Source organism: Opisthocomus hoazin, chromosome 1 (assembly GCF_030867145.1).
Source record: "Opisthocomus hoazin isolate bOpiHoa1 chromosome 1, bOpiHoa1.hap1, whole genome shotgun sequence".
NCBI lineage: Eukaryota > Metazoa > Chordata > Aves > Opisthocomiformes > Opisthocomidae > Opisthocomus > Opisthocomus hoazin.
Window position 1 is genome coordinate 62,202,478 of NC_134414.1, and position 18,563 is coordinate 62,221,040.

The 18,563-nt window shown below is 39.0% G+C and overlaps 1 protein-coding gene across 4 annotated transcripts in view; it reads right to left on the reverse strand.

Moving 5' to 3' along the window:
• Positions 1–18,563, reverse strand: part of DZIP1 (DAZ interacting zinc finger protein 1) — a 40,209-nt gene that overhangs the window by 648 nt on the left and 20,998 nt on the right. For 3 of the 4 annotated variants that reach the window (XM_075423835.1, XM_075423812.1, XM_075423818.1), the window contains 8 exons: positions 11,607–11,666; positions 8,509–8,651; positions 7,981–8,176; positions 7,493–7,622; positions 7,251–7,301; positions 6,236–6,435; positions 5,721–5,851; positions 680–851 (listed from right to left, as the gene is read on the reverse strand). In XM_075423835.1, coding sequence (XP_075279950.1) covers positions 680–851; positions 5,721–5,851; positions 6,236–6,435; positions 7,251–7,301; positions 7,493–7,622; positions 7,981–8,176; positions 8,509–8,651; positions 11,607–11,666 — 1,083 coding nt within the window. The remainder of the gene's footprint in view (positions 1–679; positions 852–5,720; positions 5,852–6,235; positions 6,436–7,250; positions 7,302–7,492; positions 7,623–7,980; positions 8,177–8,508; positions 8,652–11,606; positions 11,667–18,563) is intronic. The other variant, XM_075423826.1, reaches the window with a different exon arrangement.

Here is an 18,563-nt window from a genome sequence, read left to right on the forward strand (position 1 = left end):
GAAGTCCAGAACTTCAGCCAGTGAGGAAATTACAAGCGTTGATAATACGAAGGCTGCTTCTGTCACAGAATACAATGCACAGTACCAGCGGTCAGGGTCAACATTATTTTCCCTTTAAAAATAACCTGAAGTACCTTTCTATAACCGACACAGCTTTAACCTGTAAGTATACTGAAATGTTAGGGTTAGAAACTAATATAGAAATTCTGCGTAAGATTGAGGCTATTACTTCACCAGTAGCTCAAATATTTATCTCAGCCTGATAGGTCACTTAGGTATCTTGAACAAACCTGAAATTTTATTATTATTCTCAAGACAAAGCAAGAAACTTTCCCTCCTCCCTTAAATTCGGGAAGGGATTAAAAAAAAAAAATCCCGAACGATTGATTTTTAAGATGAGGTTGAAGCCTGACAGTACTATATGTTTTAAAATCTCAAATCTAGGTTTCTTGACATCCCTGTGCATTTCTGTGTGTGCGTTGTCTACGTATAAGTACGCATCATAAATATCACAGATGATATCTATAGGACATAAAACCAAGCACACAGTTTTTCTTACTTGTTCTTTTCTTACAGAACACCATATATTGCATCACAACGTGCCATGCACTATACTGAAGGTCTCCTCGCGGTGTGTCAGTCGCTTTAGGCTTACAATGTACAAGTATGGATACGTTACCTTCCTCCTTCGGTGCACTTCTCTTCGGAAGACCCCGGGTCTGTACCACGGATGCAGCATTTGACTCATTTTTCTGAACTGCCGATGCCTTCTGACCTCTACCATCTTTCGTCAGAAAAAATTCCTCTTCTATTGATGATATATCCCAATCATCGTCATCAACATCTGTTAACTAAGAGGGAGAACAACAAAGATGCATTTTTCCTCTGCCCGTTCAAGCTGTGCTGAGACCTTCCACAACTCAACAATATGAAACTGCTAAAGAAAAATGCACTGGCACACGGCCTGTACGACATCTATCACCGCAATTTTAAAATCCACGTAAACCAACTGCCTAAACTATATTAACTCACTATTCTAATTCCAGAGCTAAAAGTGGGGCTTTTTTAAAGTCAGGAACTGCAAAAGTTAAAAGTTCTGCCAGTTCTATAAGTGGCAGAAACCTACGTTTCAGGTACTACATGTGTAACTTAAAAAAGGGTCATCTTCTCTGGGATTTTAGCTATTGCAACGAGATGGAACGTCCTTTAAACATTAGAATGTATATTACTTACATGAAAATAAAGAGATGACATTATCATGGAAGTTGGCCGTTTAGTTTGCTATATATGCATTCTGTATTCATACTAAAAAAATTTAATATTGCAATAAAGGCATTTTCAATTTAAAACTGACTTATTTCATGAGAAAATCAAATAAAGTTAAAAAAATCGCACGGTGCTCAAAGGTAAAATATGTATTCCTCTTCAGACTCACTGTCAGCATGTACAAGTCTAGTTTTAATCAAGTGGTGGATCTGCATAATGAGTTCCCAAAATGAACGTCACATCAAACAGATGAACCTGAAGGCAGCGAGTCCACGGTCTTTCTTATCTCCTCTGCCTGAGAACTAAAGATCTTCATTCAGCATTGGAAAGAAGAGCTATGGCATTTCCCTATTTGTCAGTCAGATGTGGTTCGATGGAATCGAGCCCTTACGAGAGAGCGCAACTGCGGAAAGCAGAAGATGGTTTCTCCCAAAGCTACAACCTTACTCCACAGCAGCAGTCTCTCACTATTACAGTAAGATACAGAATGTGCTTCTGTCGCACAGCAGAAAGATTCAGATGCTATTAGAAAACAATGTCAGGTATGTACATACTGGAGAAAAATCAACAAATACGAACGTGTCGTGTGTCTCGAAAGAGACTGCAGTAATGCTCTGGCTTGCAACACAACTCAATTTTAACACTGCAAACTGTTTTTCAAAAAACTGACAGATCTGCTCAGTGTGCTGTATTATTAACATACCAGCATTCAACGTTTTGCTGTTTTAACTTAGCTGCGCTTGGAAGGCGTGGTAATGGGAAAGTCAGTCACATCTATTGAGAAATGCTGGAGGAAGGGTTTCCTCAAACAGCCACTAAGTCCCAACTGATTTTTAAAGTACAAAATAGAGAAAACTGTCAACTTCAAACAGAACTCAGTTTTGATCAAGTGTAAATACAAAGCACCAATCAAGACTGCTATGCAATTTTACTAACTCAAAGACTTACTCCAAAGCAATACCATAACCCACAGAGTGTCTGGTCCAGGCGAATTCAGGTAATACAGCTGCAGATAAGCATAAAATTAATTCCCTCCAAAATGTTTCTAAAGTAACTTCTGTAAAACATGACCTTTATAAGACATATGACAATGGGATGTCTTACAAAGGTTTTATGATATTGTGGGTTCTGAGAACAACCATTAGCAGCTCTAAGTATTTAAGCTGTTAGTATTTAAGCCAATAAAAATTTCTGAATTTTCAGAGAAACCGTCATTCCAATGGCATTTTGTGTTTATGTCTTCTGGCACCTTTGAAAATCCCACCTAAAATTTAAAGAATGAACTTGAACGGTATACCTACATTTAAACATACAAATATGGACATGAATATATGCACCTTTGTACATAATTAGCAAAGAATACAAGCTGATGTGTTGTTCTGTAAAGAAACAGAGTAGCAATGCCTGCCCTGGGTTCATAAAGTCATTTCAAACTCCTCACGTCCATACAGCAACACACCACTGTGTTAATACATCAGGGACACAACGTATTCTGAACGAATTACAGCAAAAATGTTTTTCATGGAATCACAGAATGGTCTGGGTTGGGAGGGACCTTTAGAGATCACCTAGTCCAACCCCCCTGCCATGAGCAGGGACACCTTCCACTAGACCAGGTTGCTCAAAGCCCCATCCAACCTGGCCTTGAACACTGCCAGGGACAGGGCATCCACAACTTCTCCACACGACCTGTGCCAGTACCTCACCACCCTCATCATTAAAATTTCCTCCTTATATCCAATCTAAACCTACTCTCAGTTTAAAACCACTGCCCCTTCTGTCACTACAGGCCGTGTCTTTCTCCATCTTTCATGTAAGCCCCCTTTACATTTTGAAAGGCTGCAAGAAGGTCTCCCCAGATCCTTCTCTTCTCCAGGCTGACAAGACCAACTCTCTCAGCTTTTCTTCAAAAGCGAGGTGTTCCAGCCCTCTAACCATTTTCATGGCCCTCCTCTGGACCTGCTCTAACAAGTCCATGTCTTTCCTGTACTGGGGACCCCAGAACTGGACTCAGTATTCCAGGTGGAGTCTCATGAGAGCAGAGGGGCAGAATCACCTCCTTCAACCTGCTGGCCACCCTTCTTTTTATCCAGCCCAGGATATGATTGGCTTTCTGGGCTGCAAGCGCACATTGTCAGATGTCCAATTTTTTTATCCACCAGTATCCCCAAGTCCTTCTGCACAGGGCTGTTCTCCATGCATTCATTCCCCGGTCTGTACTGATACTGGGGATTGCCCCAGCCCAGGTGCAGGACCTTGTGTTTGGGCTTGCTGAACTTCATGAGTTTCACCTGCGCCCACTCCTCAAGCCTGTCGAGGTCCCTCTGGATAGTATCACTTCCCTCAAGCGCGTCAACTGCACCACCCAGCTTGGTGTTATCTGCAAACTTGCTGGGGGTGCACTCAATCCCACTATGTCATTAATAAAAATATTGAACATGACTAGTCCAAATACAGACCCTTGAGGGACATCACTCATTCCTGGTTTTCACTTGGACACTGAGCCATTGAGTGCAACTCCCTGGACACAGCTACTCAACCAGTTCCTTATCCACCTAACAGCCCATCCATCAAACCCATATCTCTCCAATTTACAGGTAAGCATGTTGTGGGGGACAGTATCAGAGGCCTTGCAGAGCCCAGGCAGATGACATCCATAGCTCTTCCCTTGTCCACTGATGCAGTCACTCCATCGTAGAACGCCACCAGATTAGTCAGGCGCGACTAGCCCTTGGTGAAGTCACGGTGGCTGTCTCTAATCACCTCTCTATCTTCCGTGTGTTTCAACACATCTTCCAGGATGATCTGTTCCACTATCTTACCAGGCACAGTGGTGAGGGTGACTGGTTGGTAGTTCCCAGGGTCCTCCTTTTCACCCTTTTTAAAAATGGGTTTGATGTCTCCCTTTTTCCAGTCAGGAACTTTGCCTGACTGCCACGACTCTTCAAATATGATGGAGTGTGGCTTGGCAACTACATCAGCCAACTTCCTCAGGACCCTGGGTGGCATCTTGTCAGGTCCCATGGACTTATGTATGTACAGGTTCTTTCAGTGGTCTCAAACCTGATCTTCACCCACGACAGGAGGGACTTCATTCCCCCAGTCCCTGCCTTGAGGTTCAGGGGCTTGAGAGATGTGGGAAGAGAGGTTACCAGTGAAAACTAAGGCATCTTTAAAACACAGATTTTAAGGCTTATTTTGCTACAGCGTTTTGCTCTTGAAGCCAAAATTCCTTAACACAGTGGCCAACCGTCTATAGATCTTTACAAAGTAACATCCCCTAAATTTAACTGTGAACATTTTACAGTCTTACATCATCTGACATTGCAGAGAATTTGAAAGAAACATTTGGACAGAAAATTACACTGTAATAGTCATGTCTGAATTGGTAATTTTGAGTCTGGTGTGATTTGCAGCTCCCATACAGTCAATGGACAAGTTAGGTGTCACCAGCGGCAACTAAAAGCACACAGGCTAAATCTGACTGCCCTAGCATTACAGCTGAAGTCGATTAAGACGATCGCCCCTTTCTGGAAACTGAAATAGAAGTGTCACTGTTTTTGGGAGGAGTGATGAATTTCAGATTTAACTGTTAGTCAGGAAGCCCTAAGGTATCAGTTTTATTACGGATACTAGGATTTTCAGTAATCATTATTTGTTTATTTAATGAAAAAATAATTTCTTGAATGCTAGAACTAGTATCTGGCTGTCTACTTCAATCCAACAACAACTACTAAAAAATAAATAGCATTATCTGCTGTTGACTTCCAATTTGGAGTAACGTTTGTTCTTTTTAAAAAATTGTTCAGGCAATGATCAATTTGCATCGAAGGGGCTTACCAGCTATAAAACTCTAAACTGAGGGGAAGACTGGGACTTTAAGAGCCTCAGAGGTAAAGAATAAATTGTATCAGTATTCTGATTGTGAACACAAGGCATACTCAATGGACACACATCAGTGATAGATCTGCTGTCGTCTGAAAATGGTGTATGATTGTAAGTAGATGCAGCAGAACAAAGGCCATACTCAGAATTGGAATTTTTGTCCCCTCATTAAAATCTATTTAGAAGTTCCATATCAGACAATACTCTAGAAATAGAAATATTTCAAAATTTTAGACAAGCAAATTCATTTTCTCCTCCATCAAAACAATATACTAGGAAAGCAAGTAAAGAAGGGCGCTCTCTATGTTGCTAGAATAGGAGATAAAAATGACACCAACTGTGCCCAAACTTTGGGCTACCTGTAGTGATCCGTAACAGTCATGCTGTAAGCTAATAAGCAGTGGTAGTGAAGATGTACCTAAAAAGACTACTTAGCTGCAATTCCAAAACTGTCTTTGAGAATTAAGCTCTTCACTGCATCAGGATGGTTTCAGCATGGAAAAAAGAGTAACAGATACGTATCTCGTTCAATTACTTTATGCGATAATAATGACTATTAAAAGTGATACCTTCAGTTCTTGCACCTCTTCTTTCTTAATAAATGCCTGTGCAACATCAATTCCTCCAGCTGGTTTGTTCCCGTTTCCATGGTTAGAAAGACTCTTTCCAACTTGTTCAGTCAGTTTTTGAATAACTGTTCCTAAAGTTCATAAAAAATTATATTGAATTTCCATTCACAAGTAAGGGGCTTTTCTGTAAACCCTCTAGAAATCTTCCACAAAGTAAAAATAAGTAAAAGGCTGAGAAAACCTGTTTTAGACACAAGTCTCTCTGAGGCACAGATTGTCTCTCTGTCTGCATTTATATAAAACAGCAGCATGATACACATCTAATTTGAACACACATCTCTAAGTACAATATTAATACAAACACACTAGCAAAACCACAAAGTGCACACAAATCTATATACACTCAAGACTAGGTAGTCTGCCCTCATCATGTTTTCTAACACAGAAATATTATCAGGAAATGCAAAATGACGCCCAGCTGTTACAACACGCATATACAAAAGCAGTGAAAAAACCTTCTGAAGTTTTCGCAGGTGTTCCAGTTTCAACTTTGTTTTCCTCCATCCCATCTACATCGCTTTTGCCAGAAGCCTTCTGAGAAGCACTGACTTGGCTGCCTGATGTTTCTGACTGCTTTTGCAGTAATTCTGGTGGTGTGGAAGACTGCTTAGTATCGTCTTCATCTGGTTCTTCCTCTGAACTGAATGGTGGTGTTCTAAGCAAAAACACATGCCACCCGAGAACTTACTGGATTTCAGTGACTGCACTGATATATACATATTTAAGCTTCCTCATATTTTCCTTTTCAGTAACACATGCATTTTTCTCATGTGAAAAACACAGGAGCTTTCATAAATTCTAACTATCCATAAAACTATTTCAATGAAATCATGCTGTTCAGTAAACTCAGAAAGTTATCACAAAATGATCTTTTATATAGACATGATCATTTTCATCTATGCAACTATCTTTACAAAACACACCAATATATAACAAGTCTTGCCAGGCAAACGATGACAGGCTTTCATGGATCAGCAGGGAGAGCAAAATTCAGGCTCAAGGAATCTGCACCACAGAAAGCTTGTTCTGATATTCTGTTAGATGAAAATAATTTACAAATTTTTCAGTTTTTTTCAATGTGCCTGATGTGAGTGGAATCTGGAATATTGCATTTAATTTTGGTCATAGTAAGAAAATATCAACAAACTGAAAAAATGAGGCCACCAGAGACTTTCAATGCTTTTAACTGGCTCAGACAAAGCATCTGAGAATGAATTTAAATGAATTGGCACCACCCAATTTTACTGAATATCCCTCTCTCGTTCACAATAAAGAATATGTCTGCTGAAAGAACATGCTGTCTTTCAGGGATTATATCAACAGACTCAAACGGAATAATACTTTAAAACAAAATATGAAATATGCAGTCCAGAAAGTGTTTATAATTTCAGCTTAATAATAGCTTTTGTGTGGCAAACGTGAATAGTCACCAAAATGTTTTTTTCAAAAAGTCAAGGGAACAAAACATACGTGATACTAGATGTCTTTCTGGAAACTCCATTTCCAAAAAGCTTCCTGGATCTAAAAATAACAAGACAGGTTATTTCAAGACTGACAGTTAATTAAGTAAGCACAAAGTTTATACAGAAGTAGTGTGAATTCTTTGCTCAGTTCTTACAATATTAGCAGGTAACGTTCACATCAGTCACAAAAACCCAAACCCACAGGACTGTTACCTGAGATACGAGTACTATGAGAACAGCATCTCTTACTTTGGTGTAGATGTATTCTCATCGATGGCTGTTCTCTGTTCAGCTGGGCGGACAGCTGTTGAAGATCGTTTTACTGGTTTTCGTGGTCTGGTGGATGAGGAAATTCCCAATTGACTGAACGTCTGTTTATCTACAACAGAAGTTATCCATCTCATTATTAGAAACAATATTTGGGATCTTCTATATCTAATTTCTAAAATTAAAGATGACTCTGCTGCAGATTACAGTTTTACAAAAAAAAAAAAAAAATTTTTTTCTTCAAAGCAGTTCAGAGCTACCATGTATCTTGCCAATACGGGAGCTAAGATTTCTGCAGTTAAACACAGCATCAAGCACCCTTTAAAGGAAATTGTTTAGTTGGCCATACCTATATAGAATATTTATATGAAAAATTCTGAAAGCAGCTATACAGAAATGCTGCTAAATAGAACCTTAAATAGCAGTTCTAAAACGTAAGAGAATGATAAAAAAACCCAAAACATTTTAACCTTCTGAAGGAAGCTGAGGACAGGAAACAGGTCTATTACAAGATGATGATTTCTCTTCAACCCTAAAGCTAACTTGGCGTTCAAGATGCTCTCGAATTCGCTGAATGTCAGGCTCTTGCTTCTGTTTGCATTCTCTAGCAGATTCAATGGCACGCAAAATTTTATTTAAGCGATGCTTTGGGATACCGCGAACACCCTGAGGAAATAAATTGTATTGTAAACACAGGGGCTATTACTTCTGTGATTTACATCCTACAATCACATACATTCTTTTAAACTTCAAAGATCACAAAGCTTGTAGAAAAATTGCAGAAGTTGGTAACAGTGCTCACAGGTGCAGCCATATCCTCCACAGCTGCAATTTGATGGACTTCGTCTCAGGGTAATGAATTACACTTATTTATAACGTGTGGAAATTTAGCTCTGGAAATTATAGGTTGAGAGTTGCAGTACAAAATTGAAAGGGTACAGCAAAAAAGTGGGACAAATATTATCCCTCTTTTAAATAACTCCAAATAATCTTACTACCTTAATTCCCATGGATTCCAGCTTCTCCTCCAGGGCTTGCTCGAAAACAACTCGTAAGTCTTTAGTTATAGAAGGATCAGTCTTCAAAGCATTTATTAAATGCTGGTTACTGCTACCTGTTTTATGATGACCTTTCTCAATTTCTAAAATAAGAATGGAAAAATGCATTTAAAAGACACTTGAAAAAATCCACAGTATATGAGACAACTAAAAACTGCACTGAAGCACACATTTTTTAGAAACACCATAGACATACATGTGGAGTTTTTGTCTACTCAGAGTTGTATTCTTTTTAAAATCCTGGGCTAGCTTACAAAAGCAGGTCTATCACTCAGTGCCTCATACCCATCATCATAAGCATCTTTTATTTTTCTTGTTACAGAATCACTATAAAGACATACGCCTGAATATTTAGCAACAAAGATCTTTACTTTTAGAACTGTACTTGAAAACTTCTGATAAAGAAAGACTATCTTACGCTATTTAAGTTCTCTAAAAGTGGTATTTCAAATCAAAGCTGAACTCTAGCAGGAATTAAAACAGGAATATGACAAATGTTCTCAAGAAAAGCTTCAAACAACGTAATGTTCTCTGGTAAAAAACACTTGCTGAAAGCAAATCTTTGGAAAGTTGTAACACTTTCAAAAGCCTTGGTAAAGACAAAGCCTAAGTCTGAGGCAGACCGTTTCACAGAATATACATGATGGATAATACATATCTTCTAAACTCTTTCAAGGACAAAGTTCAGTGTCGTGTTTTCTTCCATGCAGGTCTATGACATCATACATACTTAAAAGCAGACAAAAGAGTTTCTATCTCCCTTGCTTTAAGTGTCAGCAATGACACGAAGTCTTATGCAAGAAACAAAGAATCACCTAGACAGATTCTTCCATCTGAATTAAATATTGACATTTAAGTTAGGCCAAAGTATTATAGGGTCATACAGGGGAGTAAAGAAGCAAAACATCCCCATTTGGAACCTGCCTATGCAGTGTCTCTGGCAAGACAAAGTTTTACTGAATGCCACTTAGATAAAGCGAACCAACAATCTGTGGGACCACGGTAGCTGCTTCTGTCTGGCAGCGGTCAGCAAAGCTGGCAAAGCATACATAGCGGGGTATGCAACATCCCAGGAGTATGCCTGTTTCCAGTATGCCTTACAGGGCAGCAGAGTCATTTGCCAGCCCACAGGCAAGAGTATAAATGAAGGAGTAATTCCATACTGCGAGTTTCAAATGTTTTAAAAAAAAAAAAAAAAAAGGGTGCCACTTTTCCTATTTTTAAACAATGATTGCTTAAAAAGTAGTTCCATTTAGTGTTGATTTTTCTTTACGGAAGAGCAGCATCCTGAAGAGGCGGCTGTTTTGAGGAAGTGGCTTTCGATGGATCTTGGAAAGAACTACAGGCAATGAAAACTAAAAAAAGAGTCCAGCTACCATACGAAGAGATCTGTGTTGAAGAGGACAGCATCTGGCTGAAATCTTAACCGACTTTGGGAACTGTGTGGACAACTCAGTCCGCAATAGAGATGGGATTAAAAATTATTTGGCTGGAGAGCCAAGTCCCAGAAGGGGTAAACTACTAGTCAGTGTGGAAACATGGGGTTATCAGTCTATCCCCAGTGAGGAAAAGTTGTACTATCTAGTACGGAATCCTCCCAGAAATCCAGATATGAGACATCTTAAAAGTGGAAGGCTCCAGGGAGCCTTCTGAAAATCCTGTCTCTTTCAGATGTTAATCCTTACAATAAAATAGATCCATCTAAAATCGTTTTAAAACTCATAATTACTACATACTAATATGGGTAACAAGACTATCCAGCATTATCCTAATTAATGACAATACTAATTCTTGTTAATCAACTCAAGCCAAATCCTCTTTGCCAGAGCCAACTATTTGAGGAACTGTTCTCTTCTTTATTTATTTAAAAAAACCCCCTCTAAACACTAGTTTCGACAATTTTGCAGGTGAGGGACCTTAAGTCTGGTCCACTGTCGCAGCTCCTACATAATCCTATGAAACAATCTGCCAAGTCAAGAATTTTCACACTCTCCCTTACAAATGGCTGTCTCAGCTAAAACAAAAAAAAATCTTGGTCTGTCTTTTCAGACTGCATTCTTTTCTTTCTCTCTTTTGAACTGCAGGCCATGCCTTTAGGCACAGCAGAAGAATCAAAGACAATCCATCAAGAGAGAAGATGGCAAGCAAGAGAAACAGCGGAAGGAACGGCAAAAATGTGAGCAGTCTTCACTGTTCAGAGTCACTGGATTTTCCCTGGGGAAACCTCTCACACACAGATATATGCAGATGACAATTTTGTTTTCATAACACTATTGTTCCTTCAAAATCCAAACTCATTGGCTGTAAGGTTCAAGACTGATTTTGATTTTTGCACATAGTACACATTACTACGCTATTCAGCTATTTGGTATTTCAAGGACTGTTAGCCTTCTTCAGGAGAAGAATATCACACAGGATGAACCTATGCTTCCTCTTCCATCACTGTAAATATGGCCTTCTCCAAGTTTTCCTCAGATGAAGCAGAAGAACAGCTGCCAACACTGGGCAATGTAATGTCATTCTGAATTGCACAACCTTGGCTGGAGCTGCGGCTGCTTAGAGGTAGGTGTAACTTAGACTACTTGCAAAAGTATCTTTGGTGCATCTATGAAAGTGGGCAGCTTCAGCCTCCACCACCAGCCTCCTCCTTCTATCCGAACTCTTTATCCTCTTATGCAGAGTTTCAAAAAGAAGAAAGAATACATTGCAATAACATCAGCTCCAAAAATTTCCTAGTAAGGGGGTATTCCCCATCAAACATTTTTGCTCTGCTTAGCTCAAGTGCCATTAGACATAAGGAATGTGCCTGCTTTAAAGAGTTAGCCAGATTTTCATAAAAATATTGAACTTGGATAAGGAAATCATAATTTAAAAGCATCAATATCAGACAGGAGACTGACACATACAAGGAATGTTCCCACCCAACTCACATAAATATACTCAAATACAATGAAAAATACTCTAGGTATCAAATAATATTTACTTTTTTATTGTCAAGAAACATATGTCACTATATTTTGAGATGAATCAACCATTACCTTTCTCCTCTTCTGAAACCTCCTCTATGGGCTCCAGCACGTGCATCACGGGTGCCTGCTCTAATAATGAGGAAGAACAGGAACACCAGACAAACAGGACAGAAGGTGGTCAAGGTCCAGAGCGGGAAAGTTAGGCAAAAAAACACACTGATGTCAACTCTCCTGACTGCTGACAACCTGCTTAATCACAAACCCAATGCAACAAGGCTCTTCCCTGCCTTGGTGGTACATTTTTGTAAAGGAGACCCTAATACAACAGTCACTTCAGGAGTGATTCAGTTGCCCAAACATGGGTGTCTAGTGTCATCTCAGATATACCTAAGTTTTAAGCCATCAGTACAGGGCTGGCTGATGCATCACACAACTACAGAAAAACCTGTGCCCTTCTGGAGTGGCATCCAGAGGCCAGGTGGGATGTTTTTAAGTCATCTACAATGACAAGGCCACCTAGGATTAAGTAAATGAATACTGTCATTCATTTCTCCTAAGAAGCATTTTAATTTTTAAATTTATTTAAAAATATTGTTTATGTGGAATTTGATACTAAAAGTTTACTAAAGGCGAGTAAAATGGACAGACATAGAAATCCTCAAAAATATATGGAAAAAAATGTGTTAACTCATCATTCCAGATTATTAAATACTGAGTCTATATGTGCAAGACAGAGAAATTTTATATATATATATAAATTCCAGTAAAACCAATTTTAAAAAATCTTTAATCACTCCATTACAGTGAGATTCAGTATTATCGTGTGCTTTAAAGAAATCTTGAAATGTCCTCTGCTGATAACAGCTTCCTAAACACATTGAAATTATCATTCTACAGGCTGTCAGGTACAATTTGCCTTACATAAATGAAGCCAGAGTACAGTTTATCTGCAACTTTATAGACTTGAGATAGAAGAGATGCACGAAAATACTTATATGTAGACTAATAAAAATTCAGGTTTTTCAAACGTTAATATTTACCTCCCATAAATAAATTTATTTTGATGAAAACTAGAATTTTAGCGTATTCTAGGGTTTACAATAAAAACAGAGAAACATGCAAACTATACTTTCAGCATCCAACTACTGGCAGTATAGGAGACAATAATTTATTGGCCAATATTTCGGGCCAACATACATTTGCCCCAGCCATCACAAGAAACCTCTGGCTCTATAAATGGCTGTTACACTGTATGGGTAGAAGGGGAGGAAATGACGCTGCAGTAAAGATGCCTGCTCTTCTCGTACAATTAGGTACAAATATGGATGCACTGTGATGGGTAATCACAACGAAAGTGATCACAATGAAGCGTCACTTGGGAGCTAAGTGACACTCAGTGTCACATCTCCAATATTCCCCATGTGAAGGGGACCAAACCGGGTGTTGCAAATGCGTGGGTACAGCTGGTGCTCTCTCCATGCTTTCTGCACCTGCAGTTATATTCAGCCTCTCACCTGCTTTTCCAAGCAGGTTACAAGACTTAAGATTTGCTCCCATATAATCTGCACTACATAAGAAGTTCTAAAAAAATGCTTCTCACAGCATCACAAGTTGCTGACAAGATGCAAATGTCAATATATTTTATGGAAATACTTAAAAGCAAAACTCTGAGAGACCGACTGACGAATAGGCTTCTGGTCTTTCAGTCTTTAAAGCTGTAAAATTTAGTAGTGGCCAGAGCATTCCACAGCACTTGAATATGATCCTCCACACTGCTGAACTCCTGAAGCTGTTCCTGGCACACTGTTGCCCTGCACCAGCTAGCATTCTCCAAAACAATGTTCAGGCACAGTTTGGGACCATTCCCAAAAGCCTACAGCGAGCCTGTTTCAGAGGACAGAGATGGAAGCGCAGACAGATACGGGGTGTTCGGGGAGGGGATCTAATTCAGTCGCATGGGCATTGAGGCCTCTGAGTTTCTTGGCTGGACCTACTAGACAGTCAACCAGTTGCTGCGTAACTGGATTTAAGCTATACTTGTTTCACCTGTACTTTACTCAAATGCAGTCTCCTTGAAGGAGTCAAATCATCTCTGCAGAAGCCCTTGACAAGTAACTTAATTTAACAGCAAAAGCCCAGTTCCCCAGAACTGAAGACCTGAAATTAGACTGCTGATCTGGTATAAAGGTACATGCTTCTCTTCCTCAGTATACCAGAAACAGAGGAAGTTAAAATCGGTAAAAGAATAGTTGCAAGAGCAAAACCAAAATTGATTACTTGCTATGTGCAATATTGTTGTTCAATCTGTGATGGCATAGATTGAATGTTAAGACACAAGGGAGTGCAACATCTGGAAACACCAACTTCTCCAGCGTAAGTGGGCCTTTTCCTTTACTGTACTTTTCTAAGAGATACTTAGTAATCAACACGTTGGAATCCAACGTAAGGAAAAGCAGCTTGGTTCACCACTCCTCTGGTTTACAGACAGGTGTGGCGATCACCCCCCTAAGGAGCCCCCTCCTTATGTTTATCAGAGATGTGCTCTTCTAGTCATCTGATCAGACCTCTCAGCTCCTACCTTAGTGTATGTCCTTGAAATCAGCAGCATCTAAATATTAGCACGCTTGTTTTTAGGAATCATTTAAGTCTGACTACCCAGCTAAACCTCAAATCTGTACAAAGCAGTCTTTGCCAACTTCATATCTAAAACAGTCCTGCTGATGCAGACTGAAATCCTAACTACTCTGCATTATTGTAACCTTCTCTAGTTCATCAGACCTTTTTGCCCAAAATCTCACCAAGCCACAATCCAATGTTAGCCTTAAACCAGCAATCCCTAAAACTTCTGACTTAAGCAGAGCCAGTTACCTTCCTGTCAATCATCAGCCCTAACTCTAGTTCAGCTGACTCTAGTGGACTCTGCTCCACATCAACACCTTCAACATCAGACCTTGCTGGCCAGGATCTTACTCCTAGCTTTCATTCTAGCCCCAGTGTTGCACCTAGACAGACCGCCATCTTCCCCTTTGGACTCACACCTAGATATAAATTACCTGCTCCTAGTCATTTCTCTGTTCCCCATTCCACATGAACATCCAAACTGTGTCCTTGCCTTACTGGAAGTGGATCCCAGGAGGCACGTTGTGCTCCAGCAGATCATCTGTTTTGGACTAGTAGAGTACTGGTAGAACTGGAGATTACATCAGTCTTGCAGTTCTGACGCCACCTCAATTACAACTTGTTCAATGACACAGCTTGAACCCTGGCTCTCATCTCCAGCCATTTCTTGGCTATGAAATAGAAATAAATTTCAACTTCATACTTAAACCTACTCAGTCAGGCTCTGTTGCTGCTACCTTGCTTAACTGATCCTTCATAACTCAGTCATTACTCTTGTTCACCAATCGTTGTCTGCCTAATCCTAATCCTAACCCAAGATCAGTGATCCCTGTAAAACCTTGGCTCAACAATAATCAGATGTCTCTGGGTGATACCAGCCCTCTGCAGACCCTGCCATCAACTTCTTATGCTGGCATGAGCCACCTTAACTCCAAACCCAACTCATTTGGCCCTCCCCAACAGTGCCACACCCGACTCTAACCAAACAGTACCATTGCTAAATCCTACACCTAGTCCAGTGGCAAATTCTGGACACATCCTCACCATATGTCATCAGCCAGCCTCAGTCCAAAACCTAACCCCAGCTTTATCCTCACAAGAACAGTTCCTGTTAGCCTCAGGCTTGAACTTAGCTAAATGGCAGCTACCAACACCAGCCTTCATGAAGGCTTGCCGTATTCATATCCCACTGGCATGAATCCAGCCATATCAATACTAGCCAGCAACCTTAAGATGACCTCCACAATGATGTGCGTGTCATCCCACATCTTCCAAAATGTCTCTTCTGCCAGCTACTGTGTGTGGAGAGATAGATGAGATGTATCAAAAGTACAGGTTGCCTTCATTTCTTCTACTACTGAAAAATAATGTGCCTGGCACACTTTGACGAGCCATTTACCACCTGTTTTAAATAATATTTGAAGACAATTTCTATGCAGGTGGAATAGGAAAATATATTTAGCAATAATGAAGAATTCAGGCCGTGTATATTTCAAGCATATCATATATTATGTCCATTCTTATCTATTAGCTTAAAAAAACCCCAATATTCTGACAGTACTATTGGAAAAGCAGTCTTCTGGCCAATATTTAAAGGAGAAATCCTGTCTATTTACTCTGAAATACGAAATTCTAAAGTACTTTTAGCCTGGACAGGAGTGCTTCAGTTATCTATAGTGGAGTATAACCTACAGTAAGCACTTTGCACTTGCAACACAAAAATAAAAGATAAACCATAAAATTTTTTTGCTGTAAATTGCTGTACTTCTTAAACATGTAAGTGATGTAAACCATGGCTATAGTCATTATCTACTCTTTTAATTCACACTCAAATTTCACATCCAAAGAGCTGCCAAACTTAATCTGTCTTAATCTTTCGACTGTCATCTTTGACTCAATGCACTTTATATACTTTTCTCCTAATCAATAAATGGAAAGCCATATGCTGCACATAAGCAGCAAAAATCTTGATTTTAAACCAGTATTTTTAAATATGATAAATTTTTGACACTTACCTGAGGCCTCTAAGTTAGGAGCCTAGTCATCCCAGACTCCTTCTACAGTCAATGAAGATACTACAGGCAGCTTCAAAGAGCAATTCAGATCTTAGCTCAGCTGAACCAAACTCCAAAAGCGCCCCTTCTCTCTGTGAATTGGCCAGGAAGACTACTTCGACTAAATGTGCCTGAGATGCTTCACTTATGTCCCTAATGATAGCTGGGCCTTAGCTCACACCATGTTTGAAGACGGAGTCATAGGTTTTAATGGACAATCTAATTAATGTCTTTGCTCTTTAACTACTGTCTTCAATTCCACCTAGTGTTACTGACCTAAAAAGGATGAAATCTTGAACAACTATCAACATTTCAAGAGTAATATAGGAGCCAAAGTCTGATTTTAAAATATGATTTTAAAAAATAAAATAAATAATCTGTTGTAATTTTGTGAGACTGAACTAATCTTTGAAAATAAGACTTAAGTTATATTTGCACAAACCCCTTCAACTAGCTCAGAAACGGAGAGAAAAATGGTCAGGCAGGATGGCATTCAACGCAGCCTATTAGCTCTCCCAAGAAATCAGGAACATTAACACAAAAAGCACTCGGCTGACACAGTTGTTCAACTACACACCTAAGATACCTCACTTGTAATTTAAGTATCTTCTCATAGCACAGATCTAAGATGTGCAGAACTAATCTTCGGGTGCAAAAGCTTCCAAGCAACTTTGAAAAGTGTACTTCAGTTCACATAAGAGGGTCTTTTCCAGAATTAATTTTCCTTCAAACAGAGAAAAGGAAAGAAAAGGAAGATATTCCGTATGCGGGCAATTGTTTGGTAGGAAAACTATAGCTCTTGTGATTTCAGAGATGTTCTGTGCTGAAGAAGTTACCAGCAGGCACTTTCATTTTCATAATGGCACAAGATGCAGCCATGATGTCTTAATGCAGTATGTAAGTCAAGCCCTTGGGGAGCTCTGAAAATTTTGGGAAAGAAACTATCATTTCTGCTAACCTTATATCCAGAAATTAGGTAGGGTAAGTTAAAAAAAATCCAGAAGGGAAGAAAGGGGACAGACAGACAGAGAGACCTGCAGAGATAAACAAAATTGTCATCAGCAAAGGAATCTGAAGGAAACACCTTCTTTGAGGTTTCATAACAAATTGATAGAGAATCTTTTGCATCTCAATGGCAGGGACAGCCTTTTCTATCTTAAGTTTCATAAGGTGTCACAAACTTCATACCTGGAGCAGCAAGAAATTGGGAAAGATCTGAATGAGTTGATATAAATTGTCAAGAGTACAGAAAATACTCATGTTCACAGAATTCTTTTCCTCCTCAGCCCAAATGAAAGACAATGCACTAAGAAAGCAATGCTTGACAAGCTTGATGTGTAATCCCTTAGCAGTAATATTCTTCATAAAACTCACTTCTTAAATTCAGGGCAATAGCTAAGCTACTTGCTGTAAGATCTCTTAGCTAGAACCAGCACTGCTGTGTTGGTGCAATGAAGCTGGTTTGAATGAAAAATAATGTGACTATTTTAAAAACTGTTATTAATAATCTATTTTTAATATATTATTACTTTTCTCCACCTGACAACATTTCACCTATATAGTTTCACTTTAGAAGTTTCTAGCAATGACAGCTACCTTGCACAGGTTAGTAAGAAATCTCTGTATTATTAAAATAATTTCACTACAGAGTAAAATCCCTTTTCATTAGTTTAAGAATTCTTCACACAACAAATATTTTGAAATTAACATTTCATCAGTTTTTCCTTCCTCCTCAAATTATCTAAAGCTTCTGTTGTAACTGGTCCTTCTCCCCATATGGCCTCTCAGAAATTTTTTAATTTGTTGAAAAAAAAAATCTGTACATTTTTCTTAGACAAATCCCATTTCCTCTCCCCTTGACAGGTTTTAGAACTAAGAGAAATAATAATAAAAACCAACATGATTTAAGTATAGTTCAATGATTCAAATAATTTATAAAATGGTTTTAACCTTTAAATGTTTCACTTCTTTAACTTTTTCTGATTACTTCCCTACTTTAAATGAAAGTAGAGTTAATTGACCACAGAATATTGGTATGGTAACAACACTGTGCATACTGAGAAAAAAGTGAAAACTGTTTTCACAAAGCACCAAACAATATAAATAGAGGTTCATTGCTTCCCTCAACTAGTAAACAATATCACAATGCCACAAGTTAAAATAACTACATAATGATCTATATGTAACTACAGATACACTCTGGAAGAACTATCTAGAATGGATGACTGTCTATTTTGATAATGTTTTCTGTGGTTTTCCTCCTTGACATTTGAAGTCGCATGGAAAAACAATTTCAAGACTTACAAACATCTCCACATTTTTCTCTATACGAATTCCATTATATGCATATACC